This window comes from Zalophus californianus, chromosome 2 (assembly GCF_009762305.2).
Source record: "Zalophus californianus isolate mZalCal1 chromosome 2, mZalCal1.pri.v2, whole genome shotgun sequence".
Lineage (NCBI taxonomy): Eukaryota > Metazoa > Chordata > Mammalia > Carnivora > Otariidae > Zalophus > Zalophus californianus.
In genome coordinates, this window is record NC_045596.1 from 62,420,730 (window position 1) to 62,438,732 (window position 18,003).

At 38.1% G+C, this 18,003-nt stretch overlaps 1 protein-coding gene across 5 annotated transcripts in view; it reads left to right on the top strand.

Annotated features, from left to right (window-relative positions):
- Positions 1–18,003, top strand: part of MRPL1 (mitochondrial ribosomal protein L1) — a 106,521-nt gene that overhangs the window by 9,393 nt on the left and 79,125 nt on the right. For 4 of the 5 annotated variants that reach the window (XM_027598925.1, XM_027598929.1, XM_027598926.1 and 1 more), the window contains exons 2-3: positions 7,712–7,823; positions 17,406–17,664. In XM_027598925.1, the coding sequence (XP_027454726.1) occupies positions 7,712–7,823; positions 17,406–17,664 (371 nt within the window). Of the gene's footprint in view, positions 1–4,467; positions 4,606–7,711; positions 7,824–17,405; positions 17,665–18,003 lie in introns of those variants that run through there. The other variant, XM_027598928.1, reaches the window with a different exon arrangement.

The window sequence follows — 18,003 nt, forward strand, 5'->3', positions numbered from 1 at the left end:
CACACACACACAGAGATCCCACATCTTTTTTATCCATTGATTGATTGATGGATACTTGGGCTATTTCCAAAATTTGGCTCTTGTAAATAATGCAGCAGTAAACATAGGGGTGCATATATCTTTTTGAATTAGTGTTTTCATATTCTTTGGGTAAATACCCAGTAGTGGAATTAGTGGATCATATGGTAATTCTAATTTTAATTTTTTTTCTATTTTTAATTTTTTGAAGAACCTCTGCATGGTCTTCACAGTGGCTACACCAGTTTACATTCACCAGTAGTGCTCTAGGTTTCCTTTGTCTTTGTATTGTTGCCAACACTTCTTTCTTGTGTTGTTGATTTTAGCTATTCTGATAGGTGTGAGGTGCTATCTCCTTAAAGTTTTGATTTGCATTTCCCTGATAATGAGTGATGTTGAGCACCTTTTCATGTGTCTGTTTTATGTCTTTTTTGGAAAAATGTCTGTTCTTCTACCCATTTTTTTTTAAAGATTTTATTTATTTATTTGACAGAGAGAGACACAGCGAGAGAGGGAACACAAGCAGGGCGGGTGGGAGAGGGAGAGGGAGAAGCAGGCTTCCTGTGGAGCAGGGAGCCCGATGTGGGGCTCGATGTGGGGCTCGATCCCAGGACCCTGGGATCATGACCTGAGCCGAAGGCAGACGCTTAACGACTGAGCCACCCAGGCGCCCCTACCCATTTTTAATTGAATTATTATTGTTGTAGAGTTGTTTAAGTTCTTTATTTATTTTGGATACTAACCCTTTATTGGTTATGTCATTTGAAAATATCTTCTCCCATTCAGTAGGTCATCTTTTAGTTTTGTTGTTTCTTTTGCTGTGCAGAAGCTTTTTATTTTGATGTAGTCTCAATAGTTTGTTTTTGCTTTTGTTTCTCTTGCCTCAGGAGATATATCTAGAAAAATGCTGCTACAGCTGATGTCAGAGAATCTACTGCCTATTCTCTCTGCTAAGATTTTTATGGTTTCCAGTCTCACATTTAGTGTTTTTTTTTGTTTTGTTTTAAGATTTATTTATTTATTTTAGATAGAGAGTGTAAGCAGGGAAAGAGGCAGTGAGAGAGGGAGAGGAGAGAAAGAAACTCAAGCTGACCCCGCTCTGAGCATGGAGCCTGATGCAGGGCTCGATCCCACGACCATGAGATCATGATCTGAGCTGAAACCAAGAGTTGAACGTTAAACCAACTGAGCCACTCAGACACCCCTTGCGTTTAGGTTTTTAATCCATTTTGAATTTATTTTTGTGTATGGTATAAGATAGTGGTCCAGTTTCATTCTTTTGCATGTAGCTGTCCAGTTTTCCAGCACCATTTGTTGAAGAGATTGTCTTTTTTCCATTGCATATTCTTTTTTTTTAAGGTTTTATTTGAGAGAGAGTGTAGAGCTAGAGAGAGAGAGAGTGCACAAGCAGGAGGGAGGGGCAGAGAGAGAGGGAGAAGCAGGTTCCCCACCAAGCTGGGAGCCCCATATGGGGCTCGATCCCAGGACCCTGGGATCATGACCTGAGCCGAAGGCAGACGCTTAACCGACTGAGCCACCCAGGTGCCCCCCATTGCATATTCTTACCTCCTTTTTCAAAGACTAACTGACCATGTAATTATGGGTTTATTTCTGGGCTTTCTATTCTGTTCCATTGATTTATGTGTCAGTTTTTTTGTGCTAGGACCATACTGTTTTGATTACTGCGGATTTGTAGTATATCTTGAAATCTGGGATTGTGATACCTCTAGTTTTGTTTTTCTTTTTCAAGATTGCTTTGGCTGTTCAGGGTCTTTTGTGGTTCCATACAAATTTTAGTCTTATTTGTTCTAGTGATGTGAAAAATGCTGTTGATATTTCGATAGGGATTTCATTGAATCTGTAGATTGCTTTGGGTAGTATGGACATTTTAACAATATTTGTTCTCCCAACCCATAAGCATGGAACATCTTTCTTTCTTGGTCTCATCTTCAGTTTCTTTCTTCAGTGTTTTATAGTTTTCAGAGTACATGTCTTTCACCTCCTAGGTTAAGTTTATTCCTTTGTATTTTGTTATTTTTGGTGCAGTTGTAAATGGGATTGCTTTCTTAATTTCTCTTTTCTGCTATGTCCTTATTAATGTAAAGAAATGCAGTGGATTTCTGTATATTGATTTTGTGTCCTGCAACCTTACTGAATTCATTTATCAGTTATTGTAGGTTTTTAGTGGAGCCTTTCCTGTTTTCTTTATTTTATTTTATTTTTTTTAAGATTTTATTTATTTATTTTAGAGAGAGAGAATGAGAGATAGAGAGCACGAGAGGGAAGAGGGTCAGAGGGAGAAGCAGACTCCCTGCCGAGCAGGGAGCCCGATGTGGGACTCGATCCCGGGACTCCAGGATCATGACCCGAGCCGAAGGCAGTCGCTTAACCAACTGAGCCACCCAGGCGCCCTCCTGTTTTCTTTATATAGTACCATGTTATCTGCAAATAATGAAAGTATGACTTCTTCCTTACTGATTTGGATCCTTTTATTTCTTATTGTTGTCTGATTTCTATGGCCAGGACTTCTACTACTATGTTGAATAAAGGTCATGAGAATGGACATCCTTGTCTTGTTCCTGATCTTAGGGGAAAAGCTCTGTTTTTCCTCATTGAGGATCATGTTAGCTTTGGGTTTTTCATATATGGCATTTATTATGTTGAGGTATGTTTCTTCTAAGCCTACTTTGTTGAGGGTTTTTATCTTGAAGGGATGTTATACTTTGTCAAATCCTTTTTCTGCATTTATTGAAATGATACTCTGTTTTTTATTCTTTCTTATTGATGTGATGTATCACATTGATTAATTTGAGAATATTGAACCACCCTTGCATCACAGGAATAAACCCCACTTGAGTGTGGTAAATGAGTTTTTTAATGTATTATTGAATTCAGTTTACTAATATTTTATGGAGGATTTTTGAGTCTATGTTTAGAGATACTGACCTTTAGTTCTCTTTCTTTGTAGTGTCTTTTTCTTGTTTCAGCATCAGGGTAATGCTGGCCTCATAAAATGAATTTGGAAGCTTTCCTTCCTTTTATATTTTTTGGAATAGTTTGAGAAGAATAGGTAATTCTTCTTTAAATGTTTGGTAGAATTTATCTGTGAAGCCATCTGGAACTGGACTTTTGTTTGTTGTTTGGACTTTTGATTACTGATTCACTTTCATTGCTGGTAATTGATCTGTTCATTTTCTGTTTCTTTCTGCAGTCTTGGTAGATTATATGTTTCTAGGAATTTACCCATTTCTTCCAGGCTGTCCAGTTTGTTGGCATATAGTTTTTCATAATATTCTCTTATAATGCTTTCTATTTCTATGGTGTCAGTTGTTATTTCTCTTCATTTCTGATTTTGTTTATTTGAGTCTCTCTCTCTGTCTCTCTTTTGATGAGTCTGGCTTAAGGTTTATCAATTTCATTGGTCTTTTCAAAGAACCAGTTCTTTGTTCTATTGTTTGTTTGTTTGTTTTTAGTTTCATTTATTTCTGCTCTAGTTTTTATTATTTCCTTCCTTCTACTGGTTTGGGGTTTCGTTTGTTCTTTTTCTAGCTCCTTTAGGTGTGTGGTTAGGTTGTTTATTTGAGATTTTTCTTGCTTCTTGGGATAGACCTGTATTGCTATGAACTTTCGTCTTAGAACAGCTTTTGCTGCCTCCATTTTGACCACTGTGTTTTCATTTTCATTTGCATGTATTTTTTGATTTCCTGTTTGATTTCTTGGCGACCCATTCATTGTTTAGTAGCATGTTATTTAACCTTCATGTATTTGTGTTTTTTCCAGATTTTTTCTTGTGGTTGATTTCTAGTTTCATAGTGCTGTGGTCAGAAAAGATGCATGGAATGACTTCGATGTTCTTGAATTTGTTAAGACTTGTTTTGTGACTTAATATATGATCTGTTCTGTAGAATGTTCCATGTGCGCTTGGGAAGAATGTATATTATTCTGTTCTGTTCTGAATATATCTGTTAGATATATCTTGTCCAGTGTGTCATTCAAAGCTACTGTTTCTTTGTTGATTTTCTGTTTGGATGGTCTATCCATTGATATAAGTGGGGTGTTAAAGTCTCCTACTATTACTGTGTTACTGTTGATTATTCCCTTTATGTTTATTAGCTGCTTTATATATTAGGTGCTCCCATGTTGGGTGCATAAATATTTACAATTGTTTTATCTTCTTGTTTTGTTTTTCCCTTTATGATTATATAGTGTCCTTCTTTTTTTCTTGTTACAGTCTTTATTTTAAAGTCAATTTTGTCCATTATAAGTATTGCTACCATGGCTTTCTTTTCACTTTCATTTGCATGATAAATGCTTTTCCATCCCTTCACTTTCAATCTGCATGTGTCTTTCTTTTTAATTAATTAATTAATTATTTTAAAAGATTTTATTTATTTATTTGTCAGAGAGAGAGAGAGAAACAGAGTGAGCACAGGCAGGGTGAGGGGCAGAGGGAGAAGCAGACTCCCTGCTGAGCAGGGAGCCCAATGCGGAACTTGATCCCAGGACCCCAGGATCATGACCTGAGCTGAAGGCAGCCGCTTAACCAACTGAGCATTGTCCCCTGTTCATTGGAATCTGGCACTTCAGGTGTGTCTCCTGTGAGAGTTGCATGTGCCCTGCTGTTGTGGCTGAGCCATGTTTGCCTTCAGTCCAGTCATCTGCAGTGGCTCTCTTTGCCTGTTGTGGGCAGGGTTTGGTCCCTGTGTTATTAGTGGACTGGTCTGGGGACACGTTGGGCTTAAGTTGAGTCAGACCAGGCATTTGCCAGGGATGCAGTAGCACCTAACTGCAGGTGAATGTGGGGGCAGGTTGCTTGGTGCCAACAAGGTTCAAGCTGACAGGACTGGACCTCCAGCCCGGGGGACTGAGGCAGATTGTGTTGGAGGGGGCAGATCTGCAGAAGTACTCTGGGTTGGGATGCATGGTGTTAGCAAGGTTTACGTGGGTCTCTTGTGAGAGGAGACTTGGATCAGAGGCCTGGCTGGAGGGGGCATGTCAGCTGGAAAACGGGGGTGGGGGGGTAGGGGTGGGGGTGGCGGTAGGGTCAGGGAGAGTGCACTGTTAGCAAGTTAGTAGCAAGTGTTGGTGCTGCACTGGTTGCCAAAGGTAGTGTGTTTATGCTGGGGGTGAGTCATGAGAATGGTACCTGGTAGTAATTTTGTTCCTGGAGAGGTCTCCCAAAGATCCCTGCCTCTCCAGCACATGCTCTGAGATTTGTATAAACAAATCTCCCTCTTGTACACCCTAGGCATTTTTCAAATTGCTGCTTTTGTGCTGTATCTGCATGGGGGCTGTTTGTTTTGCTGTCTCTTTAAGGGCGGGGACTCAGTTTCTCTTGCCCTCCTGGCTCCCTCCTGTCTCTCCCTCCTGTCTCTCCCTCCTGTCTCTCCCTCCTGTCTCTCCCTCCTGTCTCTCCCATAAGCTTGCTGATTTTTAAACTTCCAGATGTTAAGCCTTGCTGATTGTTAAGAACTCCTGAAATTCAGCTCCTGTGGTTTTCAAAGCCAGATGTTATGAGGATTGGTCTTCCCTGTGTGGGCTCCCTGGTGTGAGGGTCTGTTTCTCTCTCCTCTCTGTGCCCATGGTGTTCCTCCCTCCTGTGGACAGTCCTGCAGGTCCATTTAGCTCCCAGCCACATCTCTGTCCTTCCTACCTTCTTCAAAGTGGCCTCTTCTCTACATTTAGTTGTGTGGAGTCTGTTCTGCCAGCCTTTGGGTCATTTTCTGGGTTATTTATACTGAATTGGCTGTTACCTAGTTGTGTCCCCGGAATGAGGTGAGCTTATGATCCTCTTACTTTGCCATTTTCTCCAGAGGTCTCCTGATGTTATGATGTTGTTATTTTTGTGCATGTCTCTTAGTACACATGTGCAGGAGTTCCTCTGGGGCATATTCCCAGAAGTGGAATAACTGCATCATTGATATGTGTATGCCCACCTCATTGAATTATGCCATATTGTTTTCCAAAGTGGTATTCCAATTCATATTCTTATCTACTATGTGTAAAATTTACCCTTACTTAACATTTTCAGCAATCTCAGACTTTTTAAAAAAAGTTGCCAATCTGATGTATGTAAAACATTGCTGCTTAAATGATCACATGTAGAAACTGTTACCTGTCCACAATTTAATGAAAGCGCTGCTTGCTTTACTGAAGAAGTCTTGTGAAAAAAAATATTGTCAGCTGCAGTAAATAATATACTTAGTAATGTGGTTGATTTACATGCTGATGTAATTTTAATTTACAGGCCAACTGACCACTCTTTAAATAGCAAGGTGGAATGATATTTTATTGTGGTTTACATTAATATTTACCTGATTACTATTGAGATTGTGCGTTTTCCCCTACATTCATGTATCATTTATGTTTCCTCTTAAATTAGAAACTTGTTCATCTCTTTCGTTTATTTTTTATTTTTGTTTTTTATTTTTTTTAAAGATTTTATTCATTTATTTGACAGAGACACAGCAAGAGAGGGAACACAAGCAGGGGGGAGTGGGAGAGGGATAAGCAGGCTGATGCAGGGCTTGATCCCAGAACCCTGGGATCATGACCTGAGCCAAAGACAGACGCTTAACGACTGAGCCACCCAGGCGCCCCTCTTTCATTTACTTTTTAATTGGGTTGATCTTACATATTCTGGATATTAATCCTTTGTTATATAGGTTGCTATTCTGTTCTTCCAGTTTTTGGCTTGCTTTTCACTTTCTTTAATAAACAAATGTTCTTAACACTAATAAGTCACTTTTTGGCTAGTGCTTTTGGGTTTTGTTTGTGAAATTATTCCCTCCCAAACAGTCAAAAAGATATTTTCCTGCATTCTAAAAGTCTTTAGTTTTGCCATTCAAATGTAAATCCTTTTTTTTTTTTTTAAGATTTTATTTATTAGAGAGTGAGAGAGAGAGAGAAACAGCATGAGAGGGGAGAGGGTCAGAGGGAGAAGCAGGCTCCCTGCTGAGCCGGGAGCCTGATGTGGGGCTTGATCCCAGGACCCTGGGATCATGACCTGAGCCGAAGGCAGACGTTTAATGACTGAGCCACCCAGGCACCTCTAAAATTTAAATTAAAAAGAAATTCAGGGTACATATACATATTACATAATAGTAGAGCTAACATACTCTGTTGAGCCTGAACTGGATTAAGTTAAAAATAAGTGAAGACAGGGGTGCCTGACATGCTCAGTTGGTAAGAGCATGTGACTTTCCATCTCACGGTTGTAAGTTCGAGCCCCATGTTGGGTGCAGGGATTACTTAAAAATAAAATCTAAAACAAAAAAGTAAATGAAGACAGAATTGTTCAGTTAGATGTTTGATTGGCTTTACTTTCTGGAATTGCAGTTTCTACTCTTAGTGTTTTTGTTTTTAAGATTTATTTATTTATTTGAGAGAGAAAGAGCACAAGTGGGAGGGGCAGAGGGAGCGGGGAGAGAGTCCGAAGCAGACTCCACACTGAGCACGGAGCCCAACACTGAACTTGATCCTGCGATCCTGAGATCACAACCTGAGCTGAAACCAAGAGTTGGACACTTAACTGACTGGGCCACCCAGCCACCCCTACTATTACACTTTTTAAAGAATGGTTGAGATTCCGAAAGTATTGACTATTTTTGTTTTGAAAAACATTGATTAAGAATGTAAAAATTATGGATGTAATGGTTAATATTAATATTTTACATGTTTTTTTCCTTTCAAGTCTTGATACATCATCAAAAGCATAGTCTTTCCAAGATGGCTTATCAGACACCTCTTTATCCTTGTTCTGTATATGTTCAGGTGCCCAGCAGACATTTTGCTGCTGCTACAAAGTAAGTATTTTTTTTTATTAATTTTGTTTGTTTTCATTTAAAATTTTGATTAAAAAACATGCTTTTGTCCCATAAAGATGTACAGGGACATACAGTTGTGAAAGTTTATCATCTCTGCTTTTTTGACCTTTTGTAGTTGTAAAGGAAAATATGACTTATAGTAATACTTAACATTTATTGAACACTGACATTCAATGGCTGATTTATGTTCCGCAGCTACTTTATGTGGAAGCTGTTATTAGCATGTTCTTTTTTGAGTTGAAAAGCATGGTGTTGAAAGATTATGTAACTTGCCTAGGTTCACAGGGGTGGTAAGTGTTGGAGCTAGGACTTTGTGACATAATAAGAAATATTTATATTAGTCTCTGACTCCAGTTCCTGATACAGAGCTCCTAAAACTCCTGTAATCTTCTGAGTGATTTTAAATCCTTCTGAGTGATTTAAATCCTGGATATTAATCCTTTGTTATATAGGTTGCTATTCTGTTCTTTCAGTTTTTGGCTTGTCTTTCACTTTCTTTAATAAACAAATGTTCTTAACACTAATAAGTCACTTTTGGCTAGTGCTTTTGGGTTTTGTTTGTGAAATTATTCCCTCCCAAACAGTCAAAAAGATATTTTCCTGCATTCTAAAAGTCTTTAGTTTTGCCATTCAAATGTAAATCCTTAGTCCACCTAGATTTGATTGAGTGTGTGTGTGGTGTGAGCTAGGGATCTCAGTATACTCTTTTCCGTATGGATAATCCCTTTCCTTAATACCACGTAATTGAACTATTCGCATAGTGATTTGTAATATTTGTCATATTTCCGATATCCACATGTGTATGGGTTTGTTGCTGGGCCCTTTTTGCTTTATTAGTTTGTCTTTCTATACTTGTGCCAATAGCCAAGTGTCTTAATTACCATAGCTTCATAACAAGTTGATATCTGGTAAGGCAATTCCCTCCACTAGGAGCATCTATTATTCTAATATTTGTTCTTTGACCCATTTCCTGATACAAAGCTCCTAAAACCCTTGTAATTTTCTGGGTGATAGGAGCATCTTTTGTTCTATTTTTTTTTCATCTTTTGTTCTAATAAGGAACTCTTGGTGGGCTCCTAGATGGAGGCTGGTCACCAGAAAGACCAAGCCATGATTAGAAGCTTTCAGCCCCACCTGTCATCCAGAGAAGCTAGAGATTGAATTCATAATCGATCACACCTCCATAAAAATCCCTGTATTATGAGGTTCTAAAAGTTTCTGGATTGGTGAACGTACACATTTGCCCAAAGGGTGGTGCACCCAGACCCAACGGGAACAGAAACTCTTGTACTCCAGACTCTTGTGGACCTTGCCCTGTCTACCTATTCATCTGTATCCTTTATCATATCTTCTATTACATAATAAACTGGTAAATGTTAAATTAGTGTTTCTCTGAGTTCTGTGAGTTATTCTGGCAAATTATGAAATCTGTGGAGGGGGTCACAGGATCCCTTGATTTATAGCCAGTTGGCCAGAAATACCAGAGGCCTTGAATTGTGATTGGCATCTGAGGTCGGGGCAGTCTTATGGAACTGAGTCCTTAACTTGTGGGACCTATCCAGGTAGATAGTATCAGAACTGTTTTCCATTGTTGGATACCTGGCTTGTAACAGATAATTGGTTGGTGTGGGAAAGAAATCCACACATTTAGTGTCAGAATTGTTGTTTCTTATTTAACTGTATATCCTGTTCTACATCTTGCTTGCTTGCTTTTAACTTAACAATATATCTTGGAGATTGTTTCAGATGGAGCTGTCTAGTTATTTCTTTTATTGAGATATAACTGAAATATAACATTAGTGTCATTTGTACAACATAATGATTCAGTATTTGTATGTTTTGGGAAATGCTCACCACGGTCAGTCTGGTTAATATCTATCACTATTCAAAGCTACAATTTCTTTTCTTGTGATGAGAATTTTTGAAGACTTACACGTTCTTAGTAACTTTCAGATAGACAGTGCAGTATTATTAATAATAGTCACCATGCTGTACATTACATCCCCATGATTATTTATTTTATAATTGGAATTTTGTACTTTTGACCGCTTGCCTGCCTCTGGTAACCTGCCTCTGGTAACCACCAATCTGTTCCCTGCATCTGTGAGGGTTTTTTTTTTTTTTTTAATATTTCATGTATAAGTGAGATCATATGGCATTTGTTATTCTCTGACTTATTTCACTTAGCATAACACCTTTACAGTCCATCCATGTTGTCTCAGATGGCAAGATTTCATTCTTTTTTTATGGCTGAATACTATTTCATTTTGTATATGTACCATATTTTCTTTATCCATTCATTTGTCAATGGACATTTAGGTTGTTTCCATGTTTTGGCTATTGTAAATAATGCCATAATGAACACGCATATAATATTTCATTGTGTGAATATACAGTAATTTATTTAACCACTTACCTGTTTCCCCCTATGGCACACATTTATCTTCTCAATCTTTTGCTATTACAAATGAATAATCATGTACATAGATCTTGTCAAAGATTATAAATGTATTTGTAGTATAAACTCTGAGAAATAAAATTTTTGAATCAAAAGATATGTGCATTTATAATTTTGATAGATAATAGGTAATACTAAATTGCCTTCATAGAGATATTGCTAATTTATGGCCTTACCAGTATATTGTATTAGAATGCCTACTTTTCCATATATAGTATAGTTAAAATTTTTGAACTTTGCCAATTTGATAGGTCATAAATAGTATCAAGTTTTAATTTTTTTTCATGTCTGACAATGAGAGTTACTCAGTAGCTTGATGAGAAGTTGTGGTCATTTTTTTAAAGATTATTTATTTATTTATTTGAGAGCAAGAGTGCCCAAGCATGCATGCATGCAGTGGGGAGGACAGAGAGGGACAGGGGAGAGAGAATCCCAAGCAGACTCCTTGATGAACACAGAGCCTGATGTGGTGCTTTTCTCATGATTCTGAGATCACAGCCAGAGCTGAAACCAAGAGTTGGGTGCTTAACCCACTGTGCCACCCAGGTGCCCCTGTGGTTTTAATTTTTTAATGTACTGACTTTATAATACACTAAAAAATCGTTTTTGTACGGCAAAAAAAAATTTATCAGGATCTGAGACAGGATGGAGAGGCTTGTGCTTGCTTCTCTCTTTTTCTCTTGTCATTTTGAATCCCTTCATTGGTCCATGTCTGTGCATATACTCATGGTTTGCCGGTGGCAGATCCCTGATAAAAAAGGCCACTTTGTTCATCTCTGACTTTGGTTCTGTTTCTCTGTTGATAATAGGTTCTTTTTCTTCTTCATGTATCTCAAAATTTTTTATTGACTGCCAAACATCTTGTGTAGAACAGTTGAAACCAAAGTACCTAGTATTTATGCCCGGGAATGCACATGCCTGTTGTCACAGTGTTGAATTAGTCCAGTCAGAAGTCGAGCTAGGTTTTGCTTTTGTTGTTGCTATGGTTACCACCAGCTTCAAATTTCTGTACTTTACCTTGTGCGTAGGATGGGGGCTGGGTTGCTTGGAAGGTTTTTCTCAGTGTTCCCGTTTTATGCTCTGTTTTCTGCCTTGCCAATGCAGGCAGTTGTGCCTCAGAGGGGGAGGTCTCTCTTTATACTCTTGCTCCTTCCCTAGTGTAGATTGCTGTTGCTTATTAGTGCTTGCTAGTCTGGAGATGGGTGCAGGAGGGATTCTCTGTTTTCCAAATCAGACTTTATCCTAAGTGGGCCCAGTGTGGCTGGACCTTCGGGATGGAGTTTTCTCAGTATTTCTATCCCTTCTCCCCATAGTATTTCTCTACTGCTGGTCTTTGCCAGAGTGTCCAGGCCCTTACCCCCAGCTTTACTGTACTGGTAGAGGATACTGTGCTCCGGACTGTTTCCTGACCTACCCCTAAGGGTAGAAGTTTTTCTGTTTTTTCTTCTTTCTTTTCCCTATGCACATGGGTGATTACCTGTGCCCTACATGGTTTCAGGGTTACATGCCTTTCTAGCAGCAGTGGCTAATCTCTGTGCCTGTACTCTTTAGGGAGGCTTTCTGGGCTCCTGGCCTGCTCCAGTCTTTCCCAGGAGCATCTGGTGGAGGTCTGTGGAAAGAGCCTACAAATTGAGTATAGCCTACAAATTGAGTATGAATTCCCGTTGTGTGTGAATGTCCCAGGGGCTTTCTAGTAGCCCTAACATTATTACCTGTTTCCCTTCCTCTTATACTCTGCTATAGGTGAGAGTGTCCTGAGTATGCATGTGGAGTGGGAGAAGGGAATGTGGGCTGATTCTTCTTGGATTTAAGGCTACTTGGTTGACCTGTGATCTCAGCTTTGTGATGCATTCAAGAAAAGTGATTTTATCCGACTCTCTAGTTGTTAATACTCTTTCCAGTTTTTATTTTTTAATTTTCATTTATTTGTATTATTGACTGGGTTTTATTCTTTTGACTTTGACATTATAAGCATAAGCAGAACTTCTTTTTTTTTTTAAAGATTTTATTTATTTATTTGAGAGAGAGAGAATGAGAGATAGAGAGCACGAGAGGGAGGAGGGTCAGAGGGAGAAGCAGACACACCCGCTGAGCAGGGAGCCCGATGCGGGACTCGATCCCAGGACTCCAGGATCATGACCTGAGCCGAAGGCAGTCGCTTAACCAACTGAGCCACCCAGGCGCCCCATAAGCAGAACTTCTGCATTTAGTTTCATGAATAAACCAGGGTCAGAGATATTAGTGAATTTATTTACATGATTATACTGAGAAATGAGATGTCCAGATGTTTGCATTCCATTAATAATTCTGTTTAGTTTGACAGAAGTTGTGTATCACCATGCCCCCCAACTTCCATCCCCTAATTCCTCAATGTAAAGGGTTTTTCAGCCTTGAAGGGTCTTGGATCTCTGGGGTCACAGATCTTTAAAGGTCTTGAAGTGAGCTTTATTATAGCACTGAATTTTTTTGTTTGTTTTATTTGAGTATGACCATGGAGTTATTTTTCCTTTCATGCTTTTGGAGTTAAGGGACAGATGAGGCAGGGGGAAAGTTATTACCTTAGTATAATCTCTCTCTTTTTTTAAAGATTTCATTTATTTATTTGACAGAGACACAGCGAGAGAGGGAACACAAGCAGGGGGAGGGGGAGAGGGAGAAGCAGGCTTCCCGCGGAGCAGGGAGCCCGATGCGGGGCTTGATCCCAGGACCCTGGGACCCTGACCTTAGTCGAAGGCAGATGCTTAACAACTGAGCCACCCGGGTGTCACTGAGTATAATCTATTATTACTCATTTAATCTATGTGGTTTAGGTACCCAGGTAACTGCAGCTAAATTTTCTTTGATTCAGACTGCCAGGCATTTTTCCCTCACCTTGGCAAAAACCTTTTTTAAGTATGATTTATTTTTATTCCCCAAGAATCAAAGTATTTAAGCTCTCCTGATAGGGCCTTACAGAATTGCATGAACAACAGAGGTCTTCTGGATATGATTCTAATGAATAAAGATAGGCATTTTTTGAAGGGTCATGGAAAACTGACAGTGGGTCTATTAAATTAATTATTGACAGATTTTGTTCAGTTGTGCTTTTTTTTAATTTTGGAAGAAAGTGTTTTTTTTAGAGTCCTATTTGATCTCTGTTATAATGATATTATGCTTTTTTTTCTTTAAAACAGTGTTCCATTTGTAACTTAAAAATATTTTTACTGAATCACCTCAAATATTTTGTGAAACAAGGACCAAAGTATAAATAAACAAATTGCTGTATACTCAATGCACTCTATGTATCAGACTTCTATTGGGTGTTGAATATATTTATGAATTTAAAAATCATGTTTCAGTCACTGGGGAATTTGATATTAATTGCAATTTAAATGGACAGGTTTGGCCATGATAAAAAATTTTGTGGTGAAATCAGCATTTATGTAAAGTAAGTCTGTAGGTTACAGCTAGGACATTTATTTGTTTTGTTTAGATGGAGAGTATTTTACTAAAACATTCTCTTTAGGCTCCTTCTTTTATTGGCCTCCCTATTCTTTTACTAAATATAAAATTAAAATGTGATTTCTCTAGTTTGGAAGATTTGGAATTTTGTGGAGTACTTCCAAAGTAGCTATTGAGGCATGTTGCATCCATACACTTGGACACCTGCTTAGACTTGTTGTCATCAGTCCAGAAGGACACCTGTGTCCCATTAAAAATGAGCATTGTCATTATCTGCTATTCTGTGAATTGCTTATTAGCTGGGAGGATGCTGTTAGTTGTGGTAATAAGGATTCATTGAGGGCTAAAGAGTGTGAATGGAATTATACATTGGATTGGATTTTGAGTTTCTTTTTTAAAAATTTATTTTACTGTCATCTGTTTCTGTCACATAAATTTTATAGGACCTGTATTTGTTTTCTGTTAACAAATTACCACAAACTTTGTGGTTTAAAACATCAGAAGTTTGTTATCTTGCAGTTCTATAGGTCAAGTCTGTCATGGATCTCACTGGGCTAAAATCAGGGTGTCAGCAGGGCTTCCTTCCTCTCTAGAAGCTCTAGGGGAGTATCTGTTTCTTCTCCATTCCCACTTTTGAGAGGCTACCGACATTCCTGGGCTTGTGGCCCCTTTCCTCCATCTTCAAAGCCGGAATGGCAGATTCCCTTTCATGCTCGAATTTCTTCTGTCTCTTCCCATCTCTTTCAAATGTAGGGGGGAAAGAGGAAAGTTTCTGTGCTTTCAAGGACTTGTGTGATTAGATTGGCCCCTGGATTATCCAGATAATCTCCCCATCTCAAAGTCTTTAGCCCAAGCACATCTGCAAAGCCTTTTTTGCCATGTAGATATAACATCGTTGGAAAGCCATTATTCTGCTTACAACAGAACTTAAACCTTTTTCTAGAAATATTACTTAACTAATTTAAAACTCTGTGGTCAAAAGATTATAGGTGTGATTTGAAATAGTGTTGAGAAAATATATATTATCTCTAGCTCTTTTTTTTTTCTGTCTTCTTAGGTTCAAACTCTTATCTGTTCTCTTAACTTACCTGTTGAACATATTTTCCTAGATATTTTGTAAACACCTTGTTAGCTTTTGTTATATACCAAACCACTCAAGAATTCTTTATCATTGCCCATACATCTGTGGGTCAGCTGATCTAAGCTAGGTTTGGATGGGTGTCTCTTGGGACTTTGGCTGGGCTTGCTGCACATCTGTGAGTCTGCACATCAGTTGTGAATTGTCCAATCTAGCCTGGGCTTTGTGGGGGCAACTCTGTTTCACAGTCTCTTATTCTCCTGCCTTTGGAGTGGCACAAGCATGTTCTTATGGAAATGGCAGAAATACAAGCATGCAAGTGGAAACATATGAAGCTTCTTATTGGCCTAGGCTTAGAGCAGAGAACTATCACTTTTGCTTTATTATATTGGCCAAACTAGTCACATGACCAATCCAAGTGCTGGGACATATGCTCTACCCCTTTAAATGGGAGGAACTGCAAAGTCACTCAGCAAAGTGACTTGAATGAAGAGAGGGGATAAAATTAGGGTCGATGATGCAACTAACCCCACACTCAAACTCTGTATTGCCCCAAACTGAACTCATCTCACAAGAAACCTGTTTTGCCTTTATTTCTGGTCTTAATGATACTACGCTATGCCTGGTCACCCAAGCCAGAAACAGAAGTATTGTATAAAAATAGTCTTCTTTTTTCATCTTTATTTTTCTGCAGTATTTACTTTATAAATATCTAATCTCTCATCTTCTCCAGCCTATCACCATCACTGCTGTCATACCTCCTTGAGAAGAAAAGGAGGGGTAGTCTTTATATTGTCTCCAATCCAACTTCCTTCAAATCTGTCTCTTATATTGTAGCCGGAATATTCTACTGGAAATACAGTTGTCACTCCTGTTGTGTAGCTTCTCATTGCCTCTAGCGAAGGCCCTCTATGATCTAGATTCTCCAGCCCTATCTTCAGATGTTTCTTGCCTTCTGTTTTGCCCGGTAGTTCAGGAGACAGCAAACAATGTCTAGTGGGCCAAAAAATCTGTTCTACCATCTATTTTTGTATGGTTCATGAACATAGTTCTTACATTTTTAAGTGATTGGATAAAAAAAGAAGAAACAGTATTTTGTGACACATGAAAATTAGGAAATTTAAGCCATTTGTTTGTAAATAATGTTTTATTGGAACATGGGTACACTCATTCATTTTTCAATGTCTATGGCTGCCTTCACATTACAGTGGCATAATTGAAATACTGAGGTAAGAGACTATAAAATATTTGCTGTCTGGCCCTTAGAGAAAAATTTTGTCCCCCTCTGCTCTCATCAGAATTTATAATAGCTCTCCTTGTGTACTTGTATTCTGTTTGATGACTCAATACTTTTATTATGTTGTTTCTTTGCCTGGCTAACTCTACTTTTTAAGGTAATAGCTTTATTGAGATATAATTTACATACCATTCAATTTACCCATTTAAAGTGTACAGTTCAGTGGTTTTTAGTATAGTCACACTTTTGCCACCATCAGTGTTATTTTTAGAACATTTTTGTTAACTTGCCCTAAAACCTCATGCCTATTGGCAGTTTAGGCCCCATTTTTCTAACCTCCTCTCCCAGCCTTGGACAATCACTAAATCTACTTTCAGTTTCTATGGATTTGCCCATTCTTGATGTTTCATACAAATGGAACCATAAAATATGTCATCTTTTGTGACTGGCTTCTTTCATTTGCATAATGTTTTTAAAGTTTATACTTACTGTAGCTTGTATCAGTACTTCATTCCTTTTCACTGCTGATTAATATTTTATTGTGTGGATATATCATATTTTGTATCCATTCATCTGGGTTATTGAACATTTGGGTTTTTACTTTTTGACTGTTAGGAGTAATGCTCAGTGAACATTTGTGTACCTGTTCTCATGTAGTCATATGTTTTCATCTCTCTTGGGTATATACTTGGGCTAACTCTTCCTTATTCTTCAAGAATTGATGTTAGGGTCATCTTCTCTAGAACACTTCCCTAGCTTCCTAGACTGGATTAAATGTCTTCCCTGCCGCTCCGAGAACACTGTGTCAAAGTACTTACCCATTGTATTGAAATAATCTGTTTGCATGTCTGTCTCCTCTATTCCTCTAAATTTTTGGAGAGCAGCATCAATGCCTTATCCAACTTTGGGTTAGCTGCAAACAGTACAAAAGTTTACTTAATATTTGTTCAACTAGAAACATTGTAAAGCAGTCTATGCTTTTGAATTAAAATAAACTTAAAAAATAAAAATAAACTTTATCTTTTGTTATTTTTTGTGTTTTATGTACATTGGCTTTTTATTTTTTATTTTTTTAAAGATTTTATTTATTTATTTGAGAGAGACAGACTGAAATAGCGACAGAAATAGCCAGAGAGAGCTTGAGCAGGGAGGAGAGGGAGAAGCAGGCTCCCAGCTAAGCAGGGAGCCTGATGTAGGGCCTGATCCCAGGATCCTGAGGTCATGACCTGAGCCGAAGGCAGATGCTTAACTGACTGAGCCACCCAGGTGCCCCTACATTGGTTTAAAAAAAAAAGTTTCTTAGAATATGTACTGAGATAACTGATCTTGAATTTGTCTTTTTTTAAGGCCTGCAAAGAAAACAAAAAAAGGTGTGAAAGACAAAGCATCAGATGAGAAAAAAGATGAGATAGAAAAAATAAAGTCATACTCCTTTAGGGAAGGCGAACCTGAGGATGATGTCTACTTAAAGCATTTATACCCAAGACGGATATATGAGGTGGAGAAAGCTATTCAGTTACTTAAGAAATTTCAAACTCTAGACTTTACTAATCCAAAGCAAGGTGTTTATCTTGATTTGACACTGGATATGGCATTGGGGAAAAAGGTATGTAGACTCAACTAAAATAAATTTATTTGTGAACAGGGGCTGTATGAATTGCTGTTTCTTAATTTTTAAAGTTCCTTGTTTCCTATAATAATTTTTGGGAAGTCTTATGCTCTTTCTATACTATGGGATGAAAAATTTTGTTTTTATTTTCCAAATATAAAAATACATTGAACATACTCTGCAGAGTCAATGAACATTCATCTCCTAGTTACCTGAAAATCACTAGTATAAATTTCAGCAAAAGTAGTGTTAAAATTAATTGAGGTATTACTGTAACTTTGAAAAATGACTTAAGCTGCCTGGGTGTCATATTCCTTTTCTGTAAATGAGGGTTTG